General features: G+C 37.8%; 2 protein-coding genes across 2 annotated transcripts; both read left to right on the plus strand.

Moving 5' to 3' along the window:
* Window positions 1–462: 462 nt before the first annotated feature.
* On the plus strand, window positions 463–3682 carry LOC108467565 (uncharacterized). Its single transcript, XM_017768240.2, has 8 exons — window positions 463–649; window positions 829–1116; window positions 1234–1436; window positions 1537–1887; window positions 1988–2188; window positions 2342–2412; window positions 2785–2924; window positions 3160–3682. Exons 1-8 carry the CDS (start codon window positions 610–612, stop codon window positions 3486–3488), a joined length of 1623 nt encoding a protein of 540 aa, XP_017623729.1. The 5' UTR covers window positions 463–609; the 3' UTR covers window positions 3489–3682.
* Window positions 3683–18887: 15205 nt separating this feature from the next.
* On the plus strand, window positions 18888–26073 carry LOC128296581 (uncharacterized). Its single transcript, XM_053032008.1, is given in 5 exon segments — window positions 18888–19139; window positions 19200–22307; window positions 22682–23887; window positions 23889–25075; window positions 25077–26073. Coding segments are annotated over 5 exon segments (6750 nt in total).
* The last annotated feature ends 1045 nt before the right edge of the window (window positions 26074–27118 follow it).

A 27118-nucleotide genomic window follows, 5' to 3' on the forward strand; every position in this document is an offset into this window, starting at 1 on the left:
TTAAGTTAGTTGTTAAGTTAATTATTCGGTTCAATACTTGTAATAATTAATTATATGTTCAATGAGTATAAAAGTATAATTGAGGTCCTTGTAATAAGAGTTAGATTACATTTTGCCTTCTTTAACTAAAAAAACAAATTAGTCCTCATATGTTAGATCAAAAAGTAAATCGACCATTCTCGTTAAAAATTTATCTATTTTAATATTAAAAAGTAATCTCTATGCATTAGCATAAGGTACATATAACCATGTATAATTGTCTAGTTATTTGTTAGTCGCGTTAGTTTTTAATAGTGAAATCAATTTATTTTTTTATTTAAAATAGAGAGACTAATTTGACTTTTAAGAGCAGAAAAACCTTTGATCAGTTATTAATTTGATCTCTCCTCTATTGGGCTATTAATGAAGGCCCAGAATCTCTTGGACGTTGCTTTAGGCCCAAAATCATTACTTTTACTTTATGGCCCAAAATCAATCTTCAGAAATACGTGTCCGCCGCCTCGGAGCATGACCAAGCGCCGCCTCTGAAGCTCGTCCAGAACCTACGTTTTCATCTTATTTCTACACCAACATCAAATTTCCCTCTTTATCTGTATCTTTTTTTTAACAATGGTTAATCAATATTGCAAAAGCTTCATACACCATCTTTGTAAGTACTTTGCTTCACCTCTTCTTTCAATCCACCTCTATCAAATCATTTAAAGCTTTTAAACTTTTCATCCTTTTGTCATTTTCAATCTGCGTTTTTTAACGAAAATCCAAAGAATTAGTAAAAATCTCAGCTTTCTTTCTTATTTTGATTTTGGGTTTATTGGTTTTTGTGTGCAGATAATAGCAACATTTTGATTACAAGGCAGAAGAAACTTTATGGTAGATGTATGAATGGTGTACTTAACAGGTTTCAATCACAATGGTCAAAACCAGAAGGATTAAAAGAAGTAATTAAAGAAAAAGAGGCAAAAGATATGGCTGAAATTGAGACCAGTTCCAGGTTTTTCAAGTATAGTTCTGGTGATGAAGATTATGTTGGTGATACCAAGTGGAAACTAGAGCTTGCTTGGCTCACAAAGGCTCTTGAACCAGCTCTGCAATTGTGTAGGTGGGCTCTGCCAATAGGTTTGTTTTATGTCAATTCATGTTAAGCTAAATTGGTTACTGCATATGCTGTTTCATTGCATTTTTATTAGCAATTAGTTAATGGCACTAGTTCTTTAATCTAATTTGTATGTATAGGAAATGAAGTAAGGGATAATAAGCCTCAATACGCTGCTCGATCGGTCTCGGAAATCATATCTAGCATTCAAAAGAGTAAGACTGTCATTGAAGGTTGGAGCTTAAGTGATCTTACTATAGGCCTATATCTTATTTACCTTCGACAGGCGTCTTTGAATCCATTTGAGGATGTTAAGGGTGTGAAGATCAAGTCAGTTTCGATCGTAATTGCCGAATCCCTTGCACTAAATTGCAAAAGTATTTTTAGTTTCGTTTCAGTTGATATGGCTAAGGATCTTTTTTTTTTTTTTTTTTGTGATGTAGGTTCAGGATCTGATATACCACATTGAATTAGCCAAAGGATGTTATAAGGATAATGCCGCCATCCTTGCAAGGACTAGCATGCTTAGAGAAAGCAATGTTTTGAAATTTGTAAAGAATTCTAGTGTGATGAGACCTGGATATTATATAGGAATTGATCCTCGAAAGAAACTTGTGATATTCGGAATCCGTGGAACTCATACTGTGTATGACCTTATTACTGATATTGTTACGTCAAGTGATGGACAGGTTACATTTGAAGGCTATTCAACTCACTTTGGCACAGCTGAAGCTGCTCGATGGTTTCTTCACCATGAAATAGGAACGATAAGGCAGTGCTTGGAGAAATATGAGGTGATTAATTTACTTCGTATGTTTCGACCTTATTGTATTATGCTATTTTTAAACCTGAAGTTCTATTTTCGTTGTTGTAGTTAGCCTAATTGATTTACAGGGATTTAGGTTAAGGCTAGTGGGGCATTCTCTCGGAGCTGCGACAGCTTCTTTACTGGCAATAATGCTTCGTAAAAGGTCAAAAAAGGAGCTGGGGTTTAGCCCCGATGTTGTATCTGCTGTTGGATACGCGACTCCTCCTTGTGTTTCCAAAGAACTTGCCGAAACTTGCTCCGATTTTGTTACAACCATTGTAATGCAGGTAAACCCGACTCATCTAATTGAATATTGAACAAGCTTCTAGGTATTGGAACATTTCCTTCTATTAAACCAGGTTTCCCAGTCCAGTACTTTTCCTTGTTGTAAATCTCTCAACTTTTTTTTCTGGTTGCTCTTTATTTTCTTCTGCATAAAGGATGACATCGTGCCTAGACTAAGCGCGGCATCTCTAGCACGGCTGAGGAATGAAATTCTTGAAACAGACTGGTAAGCATTCAAATCCCTACTAAAATTAACTTGTAAATTTTCCTTCTGAAGTTTCCTTCACAAGATTTGAAACAAACGAAGCATGTGAATAAGGTACTCGAAGGACAAAAGCTTTTCGAGTATCCGAGATGTTACAAACCCGAGTTAGCATTGATGTCAAAGGAAAAATTTTCATGAGATAAGTGTTTGCATTTACGTATCGACTTGAAATTGATGGTACAATAACCTACATCAAGGAACTGATCTTTCTTTATATGTTTCGACTTTTATTACTATCTTCTATATTACTGACTATTGTTTATTGGATGATGGTATCTGCAGATTTTGATTTATTGGGAATGAGAATTTAATTGCATTCCTCGGTCTTAACAGGATGAGTGTGGTGGAGAAAGCAGACTGGAAAAGTATAGTAGATTTAGTTACAAATGCGAAACTGGTCATGTCATCCGTACAAGACGTAGCTAGGAAACTTGCTGATTATGCACATTTCAAGAGTGCGAAAGAATCTTCGGGTAAGTGTTGCACCTATAATCCGGTTGTCATAGCACCCAAGTAAACTCAGTATCTTATTACTTGGAAACCTTCCTTCTTTGTTCATCTGTTTAGTCATCTTGGATAAGGCATGCGGAAAAACAAACCAGAATCAGTTTTTAGAGAAGTTCTCAGTGTCTAGGCATTAACACTAATGCAGCTAACCTGCAGCCATTCATTTCCACCTACTCTAACCAATGCTCTACATGAACACAGACGTAGCCATAAAAACCGAACCAACGTCTGTTCCTAAGAAAGTCACTGCACTTCAAAAAGAAGAAGGTGCCTATACAATGCCGGAGGAGTTATTTGTTCCCGGAACAGTCTACTATTTAAAGAGGAACATTGATGATCACACCGGAAGCAATGATAACAGGGGCCAAGAATATTTCAGTCTTTGGAGGAGACATCCAGGCGAGCATTTCCAGAAGATAATACTCTCAAGCAACTTAATATCGGATCATCGGTGCGATAGCCATTATTTCGCGTTACGAGATGTGCTAAAAGGTTTGCCTATGTCCCATGAAGAAGACCTTTTCAGATAAGAAGACCCTTGAAAGCTTTAAACGTCATTTACATCATACAAGTTGTCAAAATAAATGTATGTTTGTAAACCAGATAGGCTCATATAAAGACAGTTTTGAGCAACCTTTTAGGGAAGAAGAAGGTATTGGTGATGAGCAATTTTATACAAATGAAAAATATATAAACCACGCGTCAAAATTTTAATATAAAATAATTTTTGGTATGATTAAAGTATTTTTATGTTGATTATATAACTCCATCCAAATTAACTATTTTGGAATTTGTGGTTGTATTTTTCAATATTGTGGTTTTAAAATTTTTATATAAATATAAATAAGGTTTATGTAGATTTGGTCATGATTTATATTTATTCAAGTTTGGTTTATTTTGAAAGATTTTAAAACTTTTCCGAGTTTATTGATAATAAATGATTATGTTAAATTTATTTTAAGTATTATTTTTTAATTTAATAACTAGTAATTGAACTCGATTTAATCTCGTACCAAATTAATTTTCAGCAAGAATTTATTATTTTTAATGTTTATTATATAATGTTATAGAATTTTAATGTTATATATCACATGGTATATGTAAAACAACAAAATAACATATCATAAAATTAGAAAATAAGTTGGATCGCAGGGGTGTAGCTAGAAGGTAAGTAGTGGTCTTAGTCCTTAGCTAAATGGTATAATAGTAATTTTAGTATTTCAATTATAATATATTCAGTTTAGGCTCCTTTTTGAATGATTCTTTTACCATTGACCCCCTGAAATTATAAAATTTTATTTTCATCTCCCTCACACAGAAATTTTCATTTCCCTCGCACCAAATTTCTGGTTTCTTCAAGTTTAACTCATGTTTTAAATGACTTAAAATTTTTTTTTCAATTTCTTTCAAATATGGAAGGATTTAATGATAATATAAACCGACCATAAAAAAATGTATGACTGAGAAAGAAATGGCGGTATTAGGGCATAGGCTAATAGCCCTAGGGCTAGGGTTGTCTTAGCATCCAAGGTAAAGTAGAAAATAACAAAAATATACATTTAAAGAAAGCTTTAGTGCTTTAAAATATCAACAAAAAAGAGTTGTTGCTTTAAGCACACATTTTCCTCAATTAACATTGGCGTATACTTTGTACTAAACTATAATTTAAAAGAATTCATGATTAAGCTCTAAATTTAAGTTCTTTCTTGTTCCATTGTTGGAAGTGTTTTATTTATTTATATAAATAAGACGATCAACCGATTTAGCATTAAGTTATCGATTTCATCACTATATTGGGTAAAATTCGTCGGCTCGTGTTAAAAACGGGACACCCTTCTAAAAAATCGAAAACTAAAAAATTTTCATTTTTCAATCGGATCACGATTAAATGTCAAATCGAATTCGTATTTTTAAAAATCAAGACAGCACTTGTTTAATAAAGATACCAATTTTGGGCGTCGCGAGGGTGCTAATACCTTCCTCGTATGTAACCGACTCTTGAACCCAACTTTACTTTAGTTTTTGACGTATACCTAAATTTGGCCTTCTTTTTGTTTAAAAAATGAATTTTCTTTTAAAAGAAGAGGATTTATCAGGTGTCCGATCACACCTAGGAAAAAGGATCGGTGGCGACTCCCCTTTTTTAAATATAAAGTCAATTTTCAAATTTTCAATAAATTGACTCAACTAGCGGTCAAAAGCAAAAAAAAAAAAATTTTACATCGCTACAGCTGGCGACTCAATTGGGGACCCATTTTTGAGAGTCGAGTCGAATTAAACGCGTGTTGTCAAAATTTTTGAATTTCCTTGTTCAAATTAATATTTAGTCGTGATCCTCAAATTTTGTTTTCAAAAATCACGCATTTGCATCATGTTGTAAATATTTTTCTAACTTGTTTTATCTTTTTCTTTTCAGTTCTAAGTTTTTATAGTTTTAGTTTCGTAGTTTTAAAATAAGATGAAAGGTTTGTGAGTTTCTCCCCACACACCGTGCACTTGCATTTTGCATAACATAAGCTCTCTACCCGGGCTCCATCCGTTTAAGTGAAAGTAAACGCTATGCCTTCGTGAGTTAACTCGTCCCTCCGCACAGGCTAGTGAATACTTTCGGGTTACATATGACTTATGCTTTCGTGAGTTAACTTGTCCCTTTGCATAGGCATAAGTAAATGTGATCCCTCGAATTAAACTCGTAAGCCTGTGATAGGCAATGACCGAGGTTTCGTAGTAATCTTAGCAGATGACAGTACGGACAATTCGAGTACCTATCTAGAACCAAAACCGCATATAGTGAACCATATGAGCCACCTATTTAGAGCTATGCCGAACCTCTGTTCGTTAATAGTCACCAAAATAAGTACATGGGAGAAACGCCTCTTACCTTTTATTTCTTTGACATTTACACTTTTTATTTGGATTTTCCATAATTCATATTTGTTGTACTAACCAAGGTATTTGTCTTTGTTTTTATTTTGCATCATGCATCATAGGCATCTTGATTAGGAAGGTGTTGATTAGAGATTGGTTGCCAAAAACGGGTTTCTGATGGAGGAGTCAATTACACAAGTGACCAAGAAAATTGTCATGGTTCGAGACTGGTCTTTGAAAATTCAGAAAGCAAAAGGGGACAGTTTAACGGAAAGATGTATCTCCAATCTTCCCGAACATGTAACTTCGAACGTTCGTCAGAATAACCTCGAAGACTTGACCCGGATTTGGAAACAGTGGGATTCAGACACTAGGGGCATCTTCACTGAAAAGTATGGGGATATAGCTCACTTGATCGCGGTCAACGTAGACGAACAGTTGATTCAAGCCATGGTTCGATTCTGGGACCCAGCTTACCAGTGCTTTACTTTCAATCAGGAAGATATGACTCCGACCATAGAAGAATATGCTGCTTTGCTTCGTGTTGACAATGTACAATTCAACAAGATATATGTGAAAGAGCCTAAGCCAATGACCTTAAAGAAAAAGCTAGTGAGGTTGACTGGAATGACCGATATATGGGCTGAAAAATAGATAAAGAAAAAGAATGAAGTCAGTTGTGTTCCGTGGTTTTCTCTGCGACACTTAATTCAAAACCATCCAGATATTTCGAAGAGAATGGATCTGTTTGTTTTGGCCATTTACGGATTAATCGTCTTCCCAAAGGTTTTGGGGCATATAAAAGTCGCGGTAGTAGATTTCTTCGAAAGGTTGGGCAAGGGATTAACCCCGTCCCAACTATCTTGGCCGAGACTTTTAGATCTCTGAGCAGTTGTAGGAGGAGAGGGGAAGGACGTTTTATCGGATGCGCACAGTTACTTAATGTCTGGATTTTAAGCCATTTCTGGAAAGTGGAGCGCACACCTTTCCACATGTTCTCAAAAACATTCACCCCATTAAAGGCTTACTTTGAGAAATATTGACCGAAAGATGTCACCGAGCAGCACTGGGTTTCGATTTTTCAAAACCTCCGCGCTGAAGAGATAACCTGGAGAGCACCATGGATTCATCCTTCAGTTCTGATATATAAATGCGGAAGCCAAGATTGGGTGCCTTTACTCGGTTTATGGGGAGGGGTTGGATATGCTCCGTTAATGGTTCAAAGGCAGTTTGCTTCACGACAGTTCATACCTGCCACCGGAGGGTCGGCACAGTCAGAGTTTACCTTTACAAGTGAAGGTTACATGAAAAGAGTCCGGGATACTGCAAAGGCTTGGAAAGAAGTTCACCTAATGGAGTTGGCTCTCTATGCTGATACTATCACTCAAGATTATGACATATGGAGAAAACGACGAGTGAATAGTCAACAAGTCTCATCGATGAATTACACTTTCCAGAATCCTTTCTCAAAAGAAATGACATCCGAGCTGGAAGTAACAAGACACAAATTTGAACGTGAAAAGGCTAAGTTGTTACGGGATATCAGCTTTCTTCAAGAGGAAAACTACCAGCTAAAGATCGATGTTCAGATTGAAAAATCCCAAACCGTGAAAATCCAAAGAAAAGCTGAGATCGTGAAAAATGACTTAAGGGACCTTCATTTGGAAAATAAGAAATTAAAAAGCACTATAAAAAATAGTGGGTTGGGCAAATCATCGGCAGAATAGAAAGAAGAAATTAGCAACATCAAAGGAGTGATGGAATTCTGGAAAGGGAAAGCAAAGAAAGAAGAGGAAAAAGCTGCGCGTGCTATGATAGAGTTAAGAAAAAAGAATGCTGAGTATGAAACTGTGACTGCAGAATTTGTGACTAGTCAGTCCGAACGACAAGAGCTAAGAAGGAAAATACGAGATCCAGAAAATATGCTGCAATCCCGTCAGCAATAGTTAGATACTCTTCTAAAAGCTCTAGAAGAAAAGAATGATCAGTACGACAGAGACACTCGCACTTATGAAAGAGCTCTCCAAGAAAAAGAAATGCAACTCGGCTTTTTGATCAATGAAATTCGCAAGGCGGCTATGCAAGTTGTGCAGTTATCAGATGAAGCCAAAGCTCTCAGTTGCCAATTCCTTCCGAGTCAAAGATCAAGCATATTAGAATTCTTAGAACGAGTGAAGAAACAAGGCGATGTGCCTAGGAAATTTGTGTAACTGTTGAATAAAAAATGGCAAAACATTTTGTAATAGACTCTTTTGATAAATGAAATGCCTAAGTATGGGGCTATCTTGAAATCAACACCAAATTCTTGCATATTTATTCATGACTAACATTCATTCGTCATTTATTCAACATTCATTTGTCATTTATTCATTCATCCATTCGTTGCATGTACATATCCCATAATCATTCACTAAGGCTAAAACCGTTTAATCCGCAGTTGCGACACTACAAGTCTGGAATCACGCCATTCCTATAGGATGCGCCGAAAAGCTAGAATTATGGAAGCCGAGTTCAATGAAAGAATTAAAAGGATGGAAAGGGACCAAAGAGAATTACAAGAGCAGTTGACCAAGTCACAACAGGAAGCAAGAGATTTGATGTTAAGATCTTGAGAGGAATCGCTCGAGCAAAGAGATCAAATGGCCAAAATGATGGAGATGATGACAGCTTTGGTCAAAGGAAAGGAACCTATGTAGAGCCCTGACACTATGGAGCCTCATCCAAGAACTAATCATGATCAGGATCCGTTCTATCCCTCAGGATTCACTCCACCTCACGCACATGTAATGCAAAGAGAACATCCTCAAGGAGAACCTACAAGCGTGGAGCAACGACCCGTACCCCCTGCTCATCTAGGGCAAGGTATATTCGTATCGAACCCCGGAGCTAATCCTACCGATCCTAATGTTCCAGATTTGGATGATCCGTTAGAAATAGTCAGGCTGAAAATGGATGATCATGATGTTTAGGATAAGTATAGAAGTTTGGAAGAAAGCCTCAAAGCGATAGAGGGTACTGAAGCCTTCTCTGCATTGAGTGCCAAAGGGCTCAGTTTGGTGCCCGATCTGGTTCTGCCTCCGAAATTCAAAGTACCAGATTTCGAAAAATACGATGGCACGAGATGTCCAAAAGCGCATCTTATCATGTTTTTTCGGAAGATGACTGGTTATGTGAATGAAGATAAATTGCTAGTACACTGTTTCTAAGATAGCTTGGTCGGATCGGCCCTTCGATCGTATAATCAACTGAGTAGAGAAAAGATCCGATCATGGAAAGACTTGGCATCAGTATTTTGCGAACAATACAAGCATGTATCCGACACGGTGCCTGATCGACTAACTCTGCAGATGATGGAAAAGAAGCCAATGGAGACTTTTAGGCAATACGCACAAAGATAGAGGGATATCTCAGCCCAAATAGAACCCCCATTGACCAAAACTGAAATAACGGTCCTCTTCATCAACATTTTGAAAGCACCGTTTTATGATAAGTTAGTAGGAAGTGCCACGAAAAACTTCGCAGATATTGTAATATCTGGGGAACTTATAGAAAATGCCATCAAAAGTGGAAGGATGGAGGGTTCCGAGAGCTCAAAAAGGGCAGCACCTGTAAAGAAAAAAAAGGCAGAAGCCTATATGGTGGGAACTGAGAATCATTACAATTCTAATCCGTATCCAACCCAGTCACGACCTCGATATCGCCCACCTCCAAACTTCTATTATCCTCCCCAAAGCCCTTACTATCAAGCACCACCTCATTACCCTTCTTACCCCGTCTACGCCACAAATAACCAAAGACCAGTCACTACGTTCCCACAGAATACCATGCCAGCTCAAAGCCAACCTAAAGATGAACAAAGACTGATAAAATCCAATCTTGAAAAACCCTAGTTCACTCTAATTCCCGTGTCATACGGAGAGCTGTACCCAAAACTGTTGGAAAAACAATTAATATCCCTACATTATATGGCACCCTTGAAGCCTCCATACCCAAAATGGTACGATCCTAATGCCAGTTGCATGTACCACGCCGGAAACCAGGGGCATTCTACAAAAAATTGTCTGGCATTTAAAAGGAGGGTTCAAGGCCTCATTGATGCAGGCATCTTACGATTTGATGGTATTAGCAGTACAACTGGAAATTCGTTCCCTAACCATACTGAAAGGAATGTGAGCGCGGTGACCGAGGATGACAAGTGGCAAACCAAAAGCTGCGTTTCTGAAATAAAGACACCTTTACAGAAGATATGGAAGGTGATGGTTGAAAAGGGGCTATTCTGTCACCCCTAAAGAATCTTTAAAAAAGGAAGTATAAAAGGTCAATGTTTTTGTGACTTCCATGGTATTGAAGGGCATGACATTCAGTCTTGTGACGAATTTAGAAAGTTACTTCAAGACATGATGGACAATAAGGAGATTGAGATCTTTAACAAAGAGGTAGATGAGGGAGAAGTATGCGCTTCTGACAATCAATCATCAAGTTTCCTTTATAGCGCCGATCGACCATTGGTGATTTATTATGATACAAAAAAGGAGCAAGTGAAACCAAAAATGATAATTGAAGTACCATCTCCGTTCCCTTACAAAAACAACAAGGCAGTACCATAGAAATATGATGTCAACATTATCATACCTGAAGGTGAAAAATCCAAAGTCACGACCGAAAATGTTGGCGAAGTAGGACACTTCACCCGCAGCGGGAGGTGTTATTCTAAAGTGGTTGAACCAATAAAGAAGACTAATGACTTGAAGCAGAAAGGAAAGGCACCGATGTAGGAGACCGAGGTTGAACTTGAGACTCCTTCCGAACAAGAAGTTAAAAGGCCTGTGAATGAAGAGGAAGTACATGAATTCTTGAAGTTCATCAAGCATAGTTAATATAACGTCGTGGAACAGTTAAGCAAACAACCGTCACGAATCTCGGTATTATCCCTACTGTTGAATTCAGAACCATATCGGAATGCTTTGCTGAAAGTGTTAAATCAAGCTTACGTGGCAAGCAATATATCTGTCGAAAAGCTGGATAGGTGAGTGAATAACCTGAATGCGGATAATTTTATTTCTTTTAGTGATGATGAAATACCGCCAAATGGTAGGAGCTCCATTAAAGCATTGCATATCACAACCCGTTGCAAAGGTTATATAATACCGAATGTGCTCATTGATAATGGGTCTGCACTCAATGTCATGCCTTTGGCCACACTTTCTAGAATTCCAATTGATCTGTCTTATCTAAGTCCTTGTCTAATACCCTGAAAATTTTTACAGTAAGATATTATCCTTGATATAGTAAAATAAGGAAATAAAGTGACAAAAAGGGAAATTTTGAGTTATGTCAATATTGAGAAGTATATTATGATATATTAATTCAAGAAAGGACTAAATTGTAAAAGTGAGAAAAATTTTGTTGCACAAGAGTAAATACTCAAAATTTGAAGGGTTAAAGTGTAAATATGAAAAAGTTGAAGGACCAATAGTGTAAATATTTTAAGAGTGGAATGATCTAGAAACTAAGGAAAATGGATGAATTAGGACCAAATTGAATAGGTGAAGAACTATAAGGGACTAAATTGCAATTTTACCAAATTAAATGATGACTCATGGATGGAATTTTAAAAGATAATAAAGGGCAAAATGGTCAATTGGAAGAGAGAGAAATCTAGAAAGTAATGATGATGTTGATGATATTTTATGATTATTTAATTAAGTATATATTATTTTAATGAAATATTTTATTATTTTATTATTATTTCATTATTATTTTATTATTAATTATTTAGTATAAAAGGAAGGAAAGATAAAGAATTTTCATCATCTTTCCATGCATGCAACCAACGTTAGAAGAGAAGGAAAATAAAGAAATTTTTTTTTCTTTACAATTTGGTCCTTCCACTAAAAATTCACCATTTTCACCTAGAAATCAAAAGAATTTCCATAGCTACTAAGAGAGAAAAATATTAAGGAGACCATGGGGAGTTAGAATATCAAGTTGGATTTAAGAAATAGAAGCTGGAGGAGAGAGAAAATCAACTTAAAGATTAGTATCAATAGAACAAGGGAAGTATATCAAGATTTCAATATGTTTTTAAGTTTGTTATTATTGACAAAGCATGGAAATAATGTTATAGTAGAGTTTTCTTACATAAGGTCCTATGTTCTTGATATGTTAGTGAAGATAAAATAAGAGAAAGTGATGAGAAATGGTGTAGAAAAAGAAAATAAGGGTGTTATAACATGGTAATTAATATCTTGTACTAAAATAGTTTTAGACAGCAACAGTAGTCTAACTTTGAAAAATCATAAAAATTGTAAAAATCTAATTAAAGGATGAATAAAATATGAAATTAAATCTTATTAAGTCTAGTTTCTTATAGAAGAAATGATGTAAGCAATGGAATTTTAAATCATGAGATATGATGAATTTTGTGAGATAGGGTCAGAATGATTTTCGGTTCCCCTGTTCTGACTTTGTAAAATCATAAAAAATTGGATAAAAATAATTAGGGGATTAAATTTATATGTTTATAATCCTGAATGAGTCTATTTTCAATAGAAACAAACAATAACATCATTATAATTCTGTACGAGGAGATAATTAATTTTTAGTGAAGAAGGGCCAGAACTGTCAGACAGCAGAACAGGGGTAAATTTAAAGAATAAACTGTACTTATTGGCTAAACCAAAAATTTTGAAAATTTTATAGTAAGAATATATATGAGTCTAGTTTCAGGAAAAATTATTAGATCTTAATTTTGAGTTCTATAGCTCCAGATATAAATAATTTAGTGACTATGATGCAGATAGACAACTTGAATATTCATAAAAGTAAATAATAAAAATTATGGATAATGTTACTTACAAGTGTGTTATCTACATTAAGGATGTGGAATGGAGAGGAGGAGGAGGAGAAATATGTATGAATATTCATCTAGCATGGCTAATTTGTATATTTTAGGCTTAGGGACTAAATTGAATAAAAGTAAAACTTTATGTGCAATTTTGTAAAAATGTCAGAAATGACCAAATTGCATGAAATGGATTATTTTATTAAATTATAAAATTGAATGAAATTATTAATTTAGTTCAAGATCAGGGGAAAACCTGTTTTAGGGATTAAATTGAAAAGTGTTGAAATTATGGAAAATTCTGATATTTTATAGAATTCATGGACTGTTATCAATACATATGAGAATAATAGCTGGAAATAAGGATTAAATTGCAAGAATTTTATTTTCTTGATCCTAAGGATGAAATCGTCATTAATTAAAAGTTTAGGGGCAAAATGATAATTTTACCTAGAGCATTAATTAAATGTATTAGAATATGAAATGAATGAAAATGATTGTAAGGCCCAAATTTTACCCGGGGCCCAATAAACCAAATAAATAAATACAATACCCAATTACAGCCCAACTATTAAAACCCTAAAAGCCCAATTAGCCCACAACCTTAACTTATTTTTAGTAAAAAAAAAAAAGAAGAAAAAACCCTAGCCACCTCCACTTGCTCCATTTACACATGCAAAAGCCAAAAGAAAAAAAAAACAAAAAACAACAAAAAAAAACAAAAAAAGGGGCAGAAAGGAAGCAAGAAAACAAGGAAATAGATAATAGCAAATCCATGGTATTTCGGAAAAAGCCCGAAATCCGGATTTTTTGGGTACAAAAACAAGAATATTGTAAAAGGAGGAGAGGTTTTTTGAGAAAAAAAAAGAGATTGAAGAAAAAAAGTGTAATCTCTCGAAGACTTTTCTTTAAAAACAAAGCAAGCAATACAAAAAGAGATAAGAAGAAAGCCATCAAAAAAAAGAAGTGCAAACCCATTTAAGGTTTTTTCTTTTCTTTTTTTTCTTTTATTTCATTATTCAATCCATCTCTTCTCATTCATGTATTAAAATATATCAAGGTACATATATAAGAAACATAAAAAAAAAAAACCTTTTGAAATTTCCTACCACTCAGTGCGCGTGGCCGCATGACAATGGCAAGGCGAAGTGGATGGCGGCGACGGAGCCGGAGTTTGGTAGGAGGAGAAGACCTTGAGAGAGTTTGAGAGAAAGGGGTTAGTTTTTTTTATGAAATGGAAAAATGAGCTTTTTTTGAGGAATTTTGACTTATATAGCCCCATCAAAACGACGTCGTTTTGGGTTTAAGCCACTAATGCCAAAATGACGTCGTTTGGCTCTTAATCCATGGCCGACCAGCGACCGACCGCTCCAACTTTAGGATCCGCGTGTTTTCATTGGAGGGGCTATTTGCGCGTTTAGCCCCTCCGCTTTTTATTACTTCGCAATTAAATTATTATTTTTAATTTGCCCCAAACTTCGCTTTTAATTGAATTTAGTCTCTTTTTAATTTAAGTTGATTTTATATTATCTTTGCTACTTTAATTTTTAATATTAGTTCCAATAATAATATATATATGCTTTTAAATACACTATTTTATTTTCTTTTATTATAAATATTATTATTTTATTTTCTTTACGTTATTATTATATCGTACCTTTTTATCATATCATTATTATTTTCATGTACACATTATTTGTATTATTTTCATGATTATTATTGTGTTCATTTTACTACTATTATTGTATTTATTATTAGTATTAGTATTATAATTACTATTATCATACTTATATGTATATATATTTATATTGTAAATTTATCAATGGTTATTTTAATATTATCATCCTAATATTAATATGTACTTATTTTAACATATATATGTATATATATATACATGTATGTATATATTTATGAAGTATTATTAATAGTTGTTTTGTAACATTATTATTATTTCTAATGTGTATGTATTATATATATTTTAATACTATATTATGTATTTATTATATTATATATAGTTATTATATTTTATGTATATATTTTAATATCACATTATTCATATGTTTTTTTATATATTATCCCATGTAAATACTTTCAATACTATATTATGCATATATTTTTGTCTCTATTATATATATACTTTTAATATTCAATACTATTATTATGAATATGTTTTTAGTATACGTATGTATATATATATATATATTTATTCATATATTATTATCATTATTTTCTACGTTGCATTATTATTATTATTATTATTATTATTATTATTATTTTTATCATTGTTTGTGTTATTTACTTATTTATGTATATATCACTTACTTAAGTTTTTATTTTACTTTTTATTATATTTGATCTGTGATTATTTAGCGTGTTAGCTAATTTTGTTATTCTCATCTCTTATTTCATTTTATATGAATGCATATATTATGCTCATGTATATTATCCCTTTCTTTTTATTTTATTTCGATTTACAAATATCACTTTATGATTTCTAATTCTCTAAATCTAATTCAAGTTAAAATTAGTGTATTCCAAGCCGGTTTATAATTATTCGTTTAAAAATTCTTTAAAACGAAGATGATGTTCGACGTTCGCAATTCGGGAATCGTGCCTATCGTGTTGGGTTGCAATTTCGTTTGTGCAAAAGAATCGAATATCCCTTTGGAATTTCATTCACGTTTTCCAAAGCAAGACAATGTTCAACGTTTGGAAATTCGAAGAACCGTGCCCTACCGTGTTGGGTTTCGATTCTCTCGTTGGACTAAATAACTGGGCATCCTTTTGCGGTTTTCAACATATAAATTTTGAAGTCAAAATTCATCATGTTTTCGAGGGCTTAAAGGATCATGTCCTATCGTCTTTGGATGTGGTGTTATATTCCTCTTAGGCAAGAGAATTTTGATGACTAACTTGAGTTACTCAAATGTTATCAAAAGGAATCACATTTCAAAAACATTTTTAAAGCTTAGACATAAAGACAAGATTTAATCGATTTGGTACCAATTTTGGGCGTAGTGAGGGTGCTAATCCTTCCTCATGCGTAACCGACTCGAGCCCGTTTTCTAAAATTTTGTAGACCAAAATTGTTGTTTTAGTAAATCATAAATGTTTTATTAAAATAACCAAATTTTTAGGTGATCCGATCACACCAAAACAAAAGATCGGTGGCGACTCCATGCATTTGTTTTTTTTTCAAAAGTCGATTACCCCTTTTTTTTTAAAAAAAATTTAAAATTTTAAAAAACGAGGAATGGTTTCGACAGCTTGGCGACTCCACTGGGGAATTTGAGAGTCGAGCCATAAAAATCAATTATTTACTGTCCTTTTGTCGAAAATCAAAAATTCATTTTTTTTAAAAAAAAAAACATGTATCTTTCGATTGCATTTGATTGTGTGATTGTTTTAGTCTGGGTCTTGTAAAAAAGCACTGCATTTCATTGCATGACCACCGTGGTCACACCTTCTAAAGTGGGAGTAAGAAACTACGCTTTCGTGAGGTTTTCACCTCCGCATGAGATAGTGGATTGCTTCCGGGGTACATCCGTACCTATGATTTCGTGAGATTTTCATCTCCGCATGGTCATAGGGAAATGTATCCCCCCGAACCAAACTCGATCTATATGAGCCTATAATGGGTGAGGATTGAGGAATCTGTTGGTTCGGGTACCTTCTCTAGAACTAAACCACATATAGTAAACCTTAGGAACCATCCTTGGATGAAGCCGCATCTAGCCTTAGTACTTACCCCTATATGCGTCATAATTATCGTTTATGTGCTTGTATTCTATCGCTATTATTTGATACTAACCGATGTTTTGTTTTGATTGTCTTTTTTTTTTTTTTGCATGACATTGCATACTAAAGGAGGCATTAATCTACATTCAATTACTAAGTTAGAAAATTTGACATAGAGAATGAATTTCTTAGTAAAGTCGAGGATAATGCGGTCGTTCGTGCTTGGTCGGAAAGGCTACAATCTGAGAGAGGGGATAGTTTAGCAGAAGGGCATGTATCGGAGCTACGGAATTTCACTCGCGTCAATGTAGTACAGAATGAGCTGCAAGAGTTGAGAGACATTTGGGCTAGTTGGGATGAAAGGATCAAGCAGTTGTTTTACCAAAGTTATGGTGATATATCCTATCTGCTAGATATTAGAGTGGATAAGCATTTGTTCCGAGCCTTGGTGCAGTTTTGGAATTCCGCATATAAGTGTTTCACCTTTGGAGAAGTGGATTTGGTACCTACTATAGAGGAATACACTACGCTGCTTAGGTGTTCAAAGATTCAGTCCGAAGACTTATGCCCGGTTTTAGTAGTCGTCGCTTTCGAAGAAACTGATGAGCATTTCTGGGATGAGCGAGCATTGGGTCACCGCTCGGATTCAACAAAAAGGAGATAGCAAATGTGTTCCTTGGGAGAATTTACGAGATTTGATCTTGACTCATCCAGACGAAAGAAAGAGGGTCGATATATTTGCCTTAAGCATTTATGGATTAGTGATCTTTCCTAAGGCTGTGAGGCACGTGGACGAGGCGGTCATTGACTTGTTCGATCGCCTTGAGAAGGGAATCACTCCAGTACCGGCGATATTGGCAGAAACTTTCAGATCTTTGAGCTCATGTCGGAAGACGGGCGAGGGGCGATTTATTGGATGTGCTCAACTATTGATGGTATGGTTTCATGGGCACTTTTGGAAGGTAGACAAGGTTTCCTACCGAGTCTTTTCCGAAGGTTATTCCCCTTTGAAGGAAGAAGCAGCTATACAGAGGAGAGAGGATATCTCGGAGGAGAAATGGATGGATATTTTTCAAAACCTCAAGGAGGGGGATATCGAATGGAGAGCTTATTGGATGGTCCCTGATGAGATCATGTACCGATGTGGTAACTTCGATTGGGTGCCACTGTTAGGAATCTGGGGAGCTATCGGGTATACTCCGTTGATAGCCTTGAGGCAATACAAGTCGAGGCAGTTTGTACCCATGACCTACGGACTTGCTCAGAGTGAATTCTCTTTTAAGGGTGCTCATTATAAAAAGAGAGTTCGGGAGTTATCGGATGCTTGGAAGCAAACTTGTTGGATGAAAAGGTTAGCCGTCGGGTCCATGGTAACGCCCGAGTACAGTGAGTGGTTTAAGAAGAGGATTAATGATAATATTCCTAGGACAAACTTAGAGAGTGCTCGACCTATCGGGGAACAATTACAAGTCGCCCCATCAGAATTGGAAATTATAAAGCAAGATTTCGAGAAAAAGAGTTTGGAGCTTGGAAAGAAGATCGAGCAATTGGAAGAAGAAAAGATGCACTTAAGGCTAGACGCCGATATTCAGAGGTCAGAGGCTGAGAAGTGGAGAAAAGGAAAAACCAAGGCCGAAAAAGACCTAGACAACCTGAAGACGGACTACAAGAAGCTACGCCTATCTATGAGGACTGCGGGCTTAGGTAAGACTTCCGAACAATGGCGCCATGAAATTCGAGAAGAAAAGGCCAATACCGACTGGTGGGAAAGGAAATTCCGAGAAGCTCAGGCACGAAACGAAGATTTGGAGAAGAGTCTGTCGGAAAGTAGAAAAGAGCGAAGTGAATTAAAGGCTAGAGTAACAGAACTCGAGAAGTCTCTGTATCAGTATCGAAATCGTAACACCGCAATAGAGCTGAGGGCAAGTTTGAGCAAGATAGAAGAAATGAAAGGAAGAATAGGAGAGTTAGAGGCATCACTGCAGAATTGTGAGATGCGGATCCAGTTTTTCGAGGCAAACGAGGATCGTTGGAAAGAGCAGCTTCACTATGTGCAAGACCAAGTCAGAAACAGAGATTATCTTATGGCGGAAGCCATAACCCGATTCGGAGGTAGCCGACTACTTGCGACTTTAGCGGTTCAAAGCGACACACCGAGCGTGAAATATGAGTTGGGGTCGGATCGCGGACAAGAGCTGGCCTCGTTGCTTAAAAAAATTAAGACTTTAAGTGTTAGAGCAAAATTTTATTTGTAACTCGACTTTATGTAAAAGATTTTATTTTCAAGTAAAACTTTCTAAGGGCAATTGAATCAAAAATTGATGCCTCCTTTGCATTCATGCATTTACATTTGCATCATATCATTGTGCATAAAAGGCCATAAGAGTTTTCTAATTAATTAATTAAAAATTATTTCAGTAACCTGGAAACCAACGAAAACCAACCAACCACACACCCCTACGGTACAAGAAAAAAATCAATGGATAAGAGACTCGAGAAATTGGAGCAGATGCAAAAAGAAATACAAGAACAAATGCAGTCTCAGATGCAAGAGCAACTAGCCAAGATTCAGCGAGAGATGAAAGAGCAAATGATGGAGTCCCAGAGGGAAATGATGAGTCAGTTATCCCAGCTACTGTTAGAAGGAACGGATAAGGGAAAGGGCCCTATGAATAAAGTTGAAGAAACTAACGAGGATCCTCAATACCCCCCTGGCTTCACTCCGATGCATGTACCAATAAAGCCTGAGATTAATTTACCGAAACCATCTGTCACGATCATGCCCTAGCAGGTTCAGGTCGGAGCTTCGGTACCGATAAATTTCCAAACCGGCTCAGGCTCTAATTTTGTAAACAACCCGAACTATCCGCCCATTCCCGACTTGGATGAAATTGCCGAAGAGGAAAAGGCGAGGATGGATTTGCAAAAACAATTGGAGGAACGATGCAGATGGCTCGAGGAAAAATTCAAAGCCATGGAAAGCGCGGATCAGCATCAAGGGATTGATGCCAAGGACCTGAGTTTGGTCCCAGATTTAGTCCTTCCCACCAAATTCAAAATGCCCGAATTTGAGAAATACAATGGAACGAGCTGCCCTGAAGCCCACATTACTATGTTCTGCAGGCGAATGACGGGATATATTAACAACGATCAGTTATTAATCCATTGCTTTCAAGATAGTTTAGTCGGGGCGGCGTCTAAGTGGTACAACCAATTAAGTCGCTCTAAGATTAACTCGTGGAAGGGCCTGGCCCAGGCCTTTATGAAGCAATACAATCACGTGACAGATATGACCCCTGACCGAATGACGCTCCAGAATATGGAGAAGAAATCGAGTGAAAGCTTCAGGCAGTACGCACAAAGATGGAGGGAGGTGGCCATACAAGTTCAGCCACCACTTCTAGAAAAGGAGACAACGATGCTCTTTATTAATACCTTGAAGGCTCCTTTCATCGCTCATATGTTGGGAAGCGCCACCAAGAGCTTCTCTGATATAGTAATGACGGGAGAAATGATCGAAAATGCTGTAAGGAACGGCAAGATAGAAGCCGGAGAAGGTACCAGAAAGTCGGTCCCGAGGAAAAGAGATAATGAAGTGAACAACACGAGCACATTTAGCAAAGGTCAGCCTAAGTCATTCACCGTAAATCAACCCAAGACGGTGACCACTAATCAGCAAAGCTCTGTAAGACAAGAATCCAACGCGAGGGAGAACATAGAAAGACCACAATTCACCCCTATACCCATGACGTATAGGGAGTTGTACCAGAACCTGTTCAACGCTCATGTGGTCTCCCCTTTCTACCTGAAGCCACTGCAGCCCCCGTATCCCAAATGGTATGACGCGAACGCCCAATGTGAGTACCACGCGGGAATCATTGGGCACTCTATCGAAAATTGCGCAGCGTTTAAAAAATTAGTTGAAAGACTCATTAAGATGGGGATCGTGAGATTAGACGACCCAGCCACATCTAATATAGCAGGAAACCCACTCCCTAATCATACCGACCCAGGAGTGAATGAGATATGTGAAGGCTTGAACAAGAAGACCAAGTATGAGGTTGCGGAAGTCAGGACTCCGTTGAGGCGAGTATGGATGGAGATGGTCAAGAGAGGATTGATCGTGTTGGATTCGAAGGAAGAACCTGAAGAAGAGATAAACTACTGTGAGTTTCACAACGAAGTGGGGCATGAAATCCAAGATTGCGTAGAGTTCAAGGCCCTGATACAAGACATGATGGACAATAAAGAAATGGAATTTTATGAAGAAGCCAAAAATCCCGTAGTAGGAGATATATGCACATCAGAGGGAGAATCGGTGGCACAAAACCGAACACCTAACTATCCTGTGGTGATCATTTCGAGACCCAAAAATAATAAAGCTGGAATACAGATGCCACCGAGGGTCATAATACAAAGACCTGCAGTCTTCCCTTACAAAGACAGCAAAAAGGTCCCATGGAATTATGATTGCAGTGTGACGACGCCGGGAAAGGAGAACCCAATTAACGCTTCAAGAGGGGATCAGGATAAGGGATCCTATACACGTAGCGGGAGACATTACGATACGGTGAATGAGGAAGCACAACTCATAAAAGGAAAAGCCCAGATGGTCGAGGAAATGAAAAGAAAAGCAACCAAACCTGTTAACGAGCCAGTTAACGAAGAAGAGGCCAAGGAGTTTTTAAAATTCCTAAAGCATAGCGAATACAGTGTGGTGGAACAGCTACGCAAACAACCAGCCCACATTTCAGTGCTAGCCTTGCTTCTGGGCTCAGAAGTCCATCGTAGCGCATTAATAAAGATTTTGAATGAAACGTATGTTCCCAATGATATCTCCGTTAACAAGTTGGACCGCTTGGTTAACAACATCAGTGCTGATAACTATATCTTCTTTAATGACGATGAGATACCACCTGGGGGCATGGGGTCGACTAAAGCTCTGCATATCACCACACGCTGTAAAGGGTATACGCTGCCAGGCGTACTAATTGACAATGGATCTGCCCTGAACGTCCTGCCATTGACCACGCTGAACAGATTACCTATAGACAGCTCTCACATGAAAGAGTGCCAGAACATCGTGAAGGCATTCGATGGCACGGAGAGAAAGGTGATGGGCAGAATCGAGGTACCCCTTCAGATTGGGCCAAACACATATGAAGTGGATTTCCTTGTAATGGACATCAAACCCTCATATAATTGCTTATTGGGGAGGCCCTGGATACATTCAGCTGGGGCAGTGCCTTCCTCGTTGCATCAAAAATTGAAGCTGGTGTCAGAAGGAAGGTTAATAACGATTAAGGCTGAAGAAGATATTATTGCAACTGTGAGCAATAATGCACCCTACTTGGAGACAGATGACGAAACAATCGAATGCTCATTTCGATCTTTGGAATTTGTTAAAGCAACGTTCATCGCCGAGGGAAGCAAAATTCTGGTGCCGAAATTGTCCAAAACCACGAGGATGAGCCTCCAGCTGACATTTGGAAAAGGGGCCCTACCCGAAAAAGGACTTGGGAGACATTTACAAGGAAGAACTGAAACGCCAATGCTAAAAGACAAGAGAGATCGCTTCGGCTTAGGATATAAGCCGGATGCGAAACAAAGAAGAAGGGAGCTGGAAAAGAAGCAGGAAAGAAGGAGAGCTAGATTAATGGGGAAGGAAATCAAGTGGGAACCAATGATATTCCCCCATATATCGAAAACATTTATGTCCGGGGGAATCATCCATCCTGAAAGAGACACATCAATGATGGGAGCCATAGAAAAAAGCCTGGAAAGTTTAGACATCAACGTCATGTACGAGGAGGAGACCGGAAGAGAAAGTTTATCCGACATTGGCCCTTACACACCTGGAAGTGTTCTGGACAACTGGACTGCGGAAGAAATCCCTATAGTTTTTAGAACGAATACAGAGTAATGTTCAAAACACACTTATTGCTCTAGGCCTAGGAGTGATAAGAATCATTTGTGAAATAGGCTGATGTTTAAAAATGATATTTCAATAAAATGCACGGTTATTATCATTTTTGAGCAGATGGTATATCATCCTTTCAATTTCATTCATAACCATACAAATGATTACTTTCAAATCCTTTTATTCTTGAAACATTCTTTTAAATACTCTTTCATTCGTCATTCATAATCATATCACTCAAATAAATGTTTCGAATTCTTTTGATTCTTTGTATCTGCCTTCGCCCTCATAACAGGTCCCCAGATATTAATGATACGAGTGACACTGCTAGTGACTCAGAATTTCCTTTCGAGCAAGATGTGTGTATGGATGATTCTCAAGATTTAGAAGATGACCAAGGCTGTAACCTATCTCCTGATTTGCTGAGGATGGTAGAACAAGACGAGAAACAAATCCTACCTCACAAAGAATTAGTCAAAATTGTGAGCTTAGGAGAAGGGCAAGAGGTGAAGATCGGAACATGTATCACTACGGAGATGAAGCAAGACCTCATTGGATTACTTCAAGAATTCAAAGATGTCTTCGCATGGTCATACCAAGATATGCCCGGATTGGACACTGACATCGTGGTGCATCGACTCCCCATAAAAGAAGAGTGTAAGCCAGTTCAGCAAAAGCTCCGAAGAATGAGGCCCGATGTCTTGCTAAAAATAAAGGAAGAGGTCCGAAAGCAGTTTGACGCTGGATTTTTAAAAACGGTAAGATACTCAGATTGGGTAGCCAACATCGTCCCGGTCCCTAAGAAAGATGGAAAAGTGCGAATGTGTGTGGACTACAGAGATTTGAATAAAGCCAGCCCAAAAGACAATTTCCCACTACCTCATATCGACACCCTAGTGGATAATACGGCGGGACATTCACTTTTTTCGTTCATGGACGGTTTCTCGGGATACAACCAGATCAAGATGCATCCTGAAGATATGGAAAAAACCACGTTTGTAACCATGTGGGGCACGTTCTGTTACAAGGTGATGCCGTTTGGACTGAAAAATGCGGGGGCAACTTATCAAAGAGCCATGGTAACCCTTTTTCACGACATGATGCACAAAGAAATTGAGGTCTATGTTGATGACATGATAGCTAAGTCCCGAACAGAGGAGGAGCACATACAAGTCTTGAGAAAACTATTCTTGAGGTTGAGGAAATTCCGGCTAAAACTCAACCCAGCCAAATGTACCTTCGGAGCTAAGTCTGGAAAGTTGCTCGGATTCGTGGTTAGTGAGAAAGGGATTGAGATTGATCCAGACAAAGTTAAAGCCATACAAGAGTTATCCCCGCCGCGCACTCAGAAAGAAGTTCGAGGCTTTCTAGGAAGGTTAAATTACATTGCTCGGTTCATTTCACAACTGACCGAGAAATGTGACCCTGTCTTTCGCCTTCTCAAGAAACGTAACCCATGTGAATGGGATGAGCAATGCCAAAGGGCTTTCGACAAGGTCAAACAGTACTTATCCAACGCCCCAGTGCTGATGCCACCTAAGCCCGATAAGCCGTTGATACTTGTACTTGGCGATTTGAGAATTCCATGGGTGCGTGTTGGGTCAAGATGACGAGTCGGAAGGAAAGAAAAGCCATTTACTATCTTAGTAAAAGTTCACGAAATGTGAGACAAGGTACCCACCGATAGAGAAGTTGTGTGGTGCCCTAATTTGGACAACCCGAAGGCTGAGGCAGTATATGTTGTATCACACCACTTGGCTCATATCGAAATTGGACCCTTTAAAGTACATGATGGAGTCAACAGCCTTGAATGGAAGGATGGCCCGATGGCAGATTCTGCTTTCTGAATTCGACATAGTTTATGTGAACCAGAAAGCAGTAAAAGGAAGTGCAATAGCAGATTTTCTAGCCAGTAGAGCTTTGAAAGACTACGAGCCACTAAACTTCGACTTTCCGAATGAAGACCTAATGTGTATTGCTATGGCTGAGGAAGATGCTCTAGAAGAACTTCCTTGGAAATTGAATTTCGATGGGGCATCAAATGCTGTGGGCAATGGAATCGGAGCCGTCTTGGTATCCCCAAACGGAGATCATTATCCATTAACTAGTAAATTGGATTTTGATTGTACCAACAATATGGCGGAATATGAAGCGTGCATCATGGGTATCCGCGCAGCCATAGAACGCAAGATTAGAATGCTAGAAGTGTATGGGGATTCCGCGCTAGTGATTTATCAACTCAAGGGAGAATGGGAAACCAGAGACCCCAAGATGATCGACTATCGAAAATTGGTCCTTGAATTGGTTAAAGAGTTTGATGACATTACCTTCCACTACCTTCCACGAAACGAAAATCAGATGGCTGATGCTTTGGCTACTTTAGCCTCCATGATCAAGGTAAATAAACAAGAAGATGTCAAACCCATTCGGATGAGCATTTATGAAATTCCAGCCCACTGTTACAATATTGAAGAAGTTGAAGAAAGAGATGATCACCCTTGGTATCACGATATATTGCAATACGTGAAGAATTGTGCATACCCGGATCGGGCGAGCGAGAATGACAAAAGAACGCTGAGAAGACTGGCCATCGACTATGTCTTAGATGGGGATATATTATACAAAAGAAGAAAGGATCAAGTGCTACTAAGATGTGTAGATGCTGTAGAGGCTAAGAAAATCTTGGAAGAAGTCCATGAAGGCGTCTGTGGGACACATGCTAACGGCTTTACAATGGCCCGCAAATTATGAGATTCGGTACTATTGGTCCACCATGGAAGGAGATCAGATCAATTACGCTAAGAGATGTCATAAGTGCCAAATCTACGGAGACAAAATTCATGTGCCTCCTTCACCGCTGCATGTCATGGTCTCTCCATGGCCATTCTCTATGTGGGGCATGGATGTGATTGGACCGATATCGCCGAAAGCTTCCAATGGGCATCGTTTCATCTTCGTGGTCATCGACTACTTCACCAAGTGGGTAGAAGCCGCTTCGTATGCTAGTGTGACCAAGTCGGCAGTGAGCAAGTTTCTGAAAAAGGAGATTATATGTCGATATGGAATGCCGGAGAGGATTATATCTGACAATGCATTAAACTTGAACAATAGTACGATAGTAGAAGTCTGTAGTCAATTCAAGATCAGACATCACAACTCGTCGCCATATCGCCCGAAGATGAATGGGGCAGTGGAAGCGGCTAATAAAAACATTAAGAAGATTGTGGGAAAGATGACCGAAACCTACAGAGACTGGCACGAGAAGTTACCATTTGCCCTCTTTGCTTATCGAACGTCAGTTAGAACTTCAACCGGGGTAACCCCTTTCTCCCTGGTCTACGGAATGGAAGCAGTGTTGCCAATCGAAGTCGAGATCCCGTCTCTTCGAGTGTTGTCAGAGTTAAAGTTAGAAGAAGCCGAGTGGATCCAGTCTCGATATGATCAATTGAACCTAATTGAGGAAAAGAGGTTAAGAGCTATCCGTCATGGTCAGATGTACCAAAAGCGAATGATACGGGCTTATGACAAAAAGGTTCGCCCTAGAGAATTCCACAAAGGAGACTTGGTTTTGAAAAAGATCCTTCCCATACAGAAGGACTTTCGAGGAAAATGGATGCCTAATTGGGAAGGGCCTTACGTGGTGAAGAAAGCTTTCTCTGGAGGAGCACTGATTCTAGCCGAGATGGATGGTAGAAACTTGCCCAATCCTGTAAATTCGGATTCGGTCAAGAAGTATTTCACCTGAAGAAAGGACGGCCAGAGTGAAACCCGCAAAGGGCACTCTGAATTCGCAAAAAAAAAAAAAAAAAAAAAGGGCAAAGGTGAAAACCCACAAAGGGCACTTTGTAACCAAAAGGGCCTTTGAGTTGAAAACCCAAAACGGGCAGCTCAAATTTTGAATATGGGGCATATGACAGTCTTGTCCTCCCGAAATTTGCAAGACAGAAGAATGTTACAACTTGGAGCATCAACAAAAGACGCGGGATCTCCTGAACACACATTTGGTTCAAATGAGCCTTTGAGAAACTAGAATAGTGAAGCTTGTGCTGCGATATCTGCGGCACCTTTTCCTCATTTTATTTTGAGCCTTACCAGATTTGTGTCCTGTTTAATGTATTCACTTCAAGTTTTGCTCAATAAAATTCCATCTTGTCCATTATGATAATCTCTTTTGAGCATTTATTTGAAATCACGATTTTTGGACTTATAACATTCACATAAAAGAGGTTACACATATTACTCTGGAAAGTTTCTAAACAGTACAAGGACCTGAAGCAGGGCCACTAGGCAGAATTAACCAGACTCAAAAGCGGGAAACATTGGAGAAAGAATAGTCCAAGTTGTGACTATTTCTTTGAATCTTCTATCAAAGATAACGACTAAGCAAGAAGACACGATAGTGCATCGATGAGAACCCGGATGAACTATTAGCAATGATACCTTAAACATTTAAAAAGAAACCACTCTCATGATATTTATACATGCGTAATCATTCATTTAGTTAGGAGCATTTGGCTCATTCGAGTCATGTCATCCTAATCATTAGGCATGAACTCATATGCATGATTCAGGTTAAGTCCTTCAAGGGACAATGAAGATCGATGTGCCTTTATCCCCTAAACAGTAGGGTAACATGCTAAAGCATAGTAGATCTGACCTTCCTTGAAACAAGTAACAGATTTGGCGTCTCTGTAGCAGCGGAGAGCAGATCGAAGATGATTTGGTATCTCTGTAACGGCGGAGAGCAGATTGAAGATAACAGATTTGGCGTCTCTATAGCGGTAGAGAGC

Source organism: Gossypium arboreum, chromosome 8 (genome assembly GCF_025698485.1).
Source record: "Gossypium arboreum isolate Shixiya-1 chromosome 8, ASM2569848v2, whole genome shotgun sequence".
Taxonomy (NCBI): Eukaryota; Viridiplantae; Streptophyta; class Magnoliopsida; order Malvales; family Malvaceae; genus Gossypium; species Gossypium arboreum.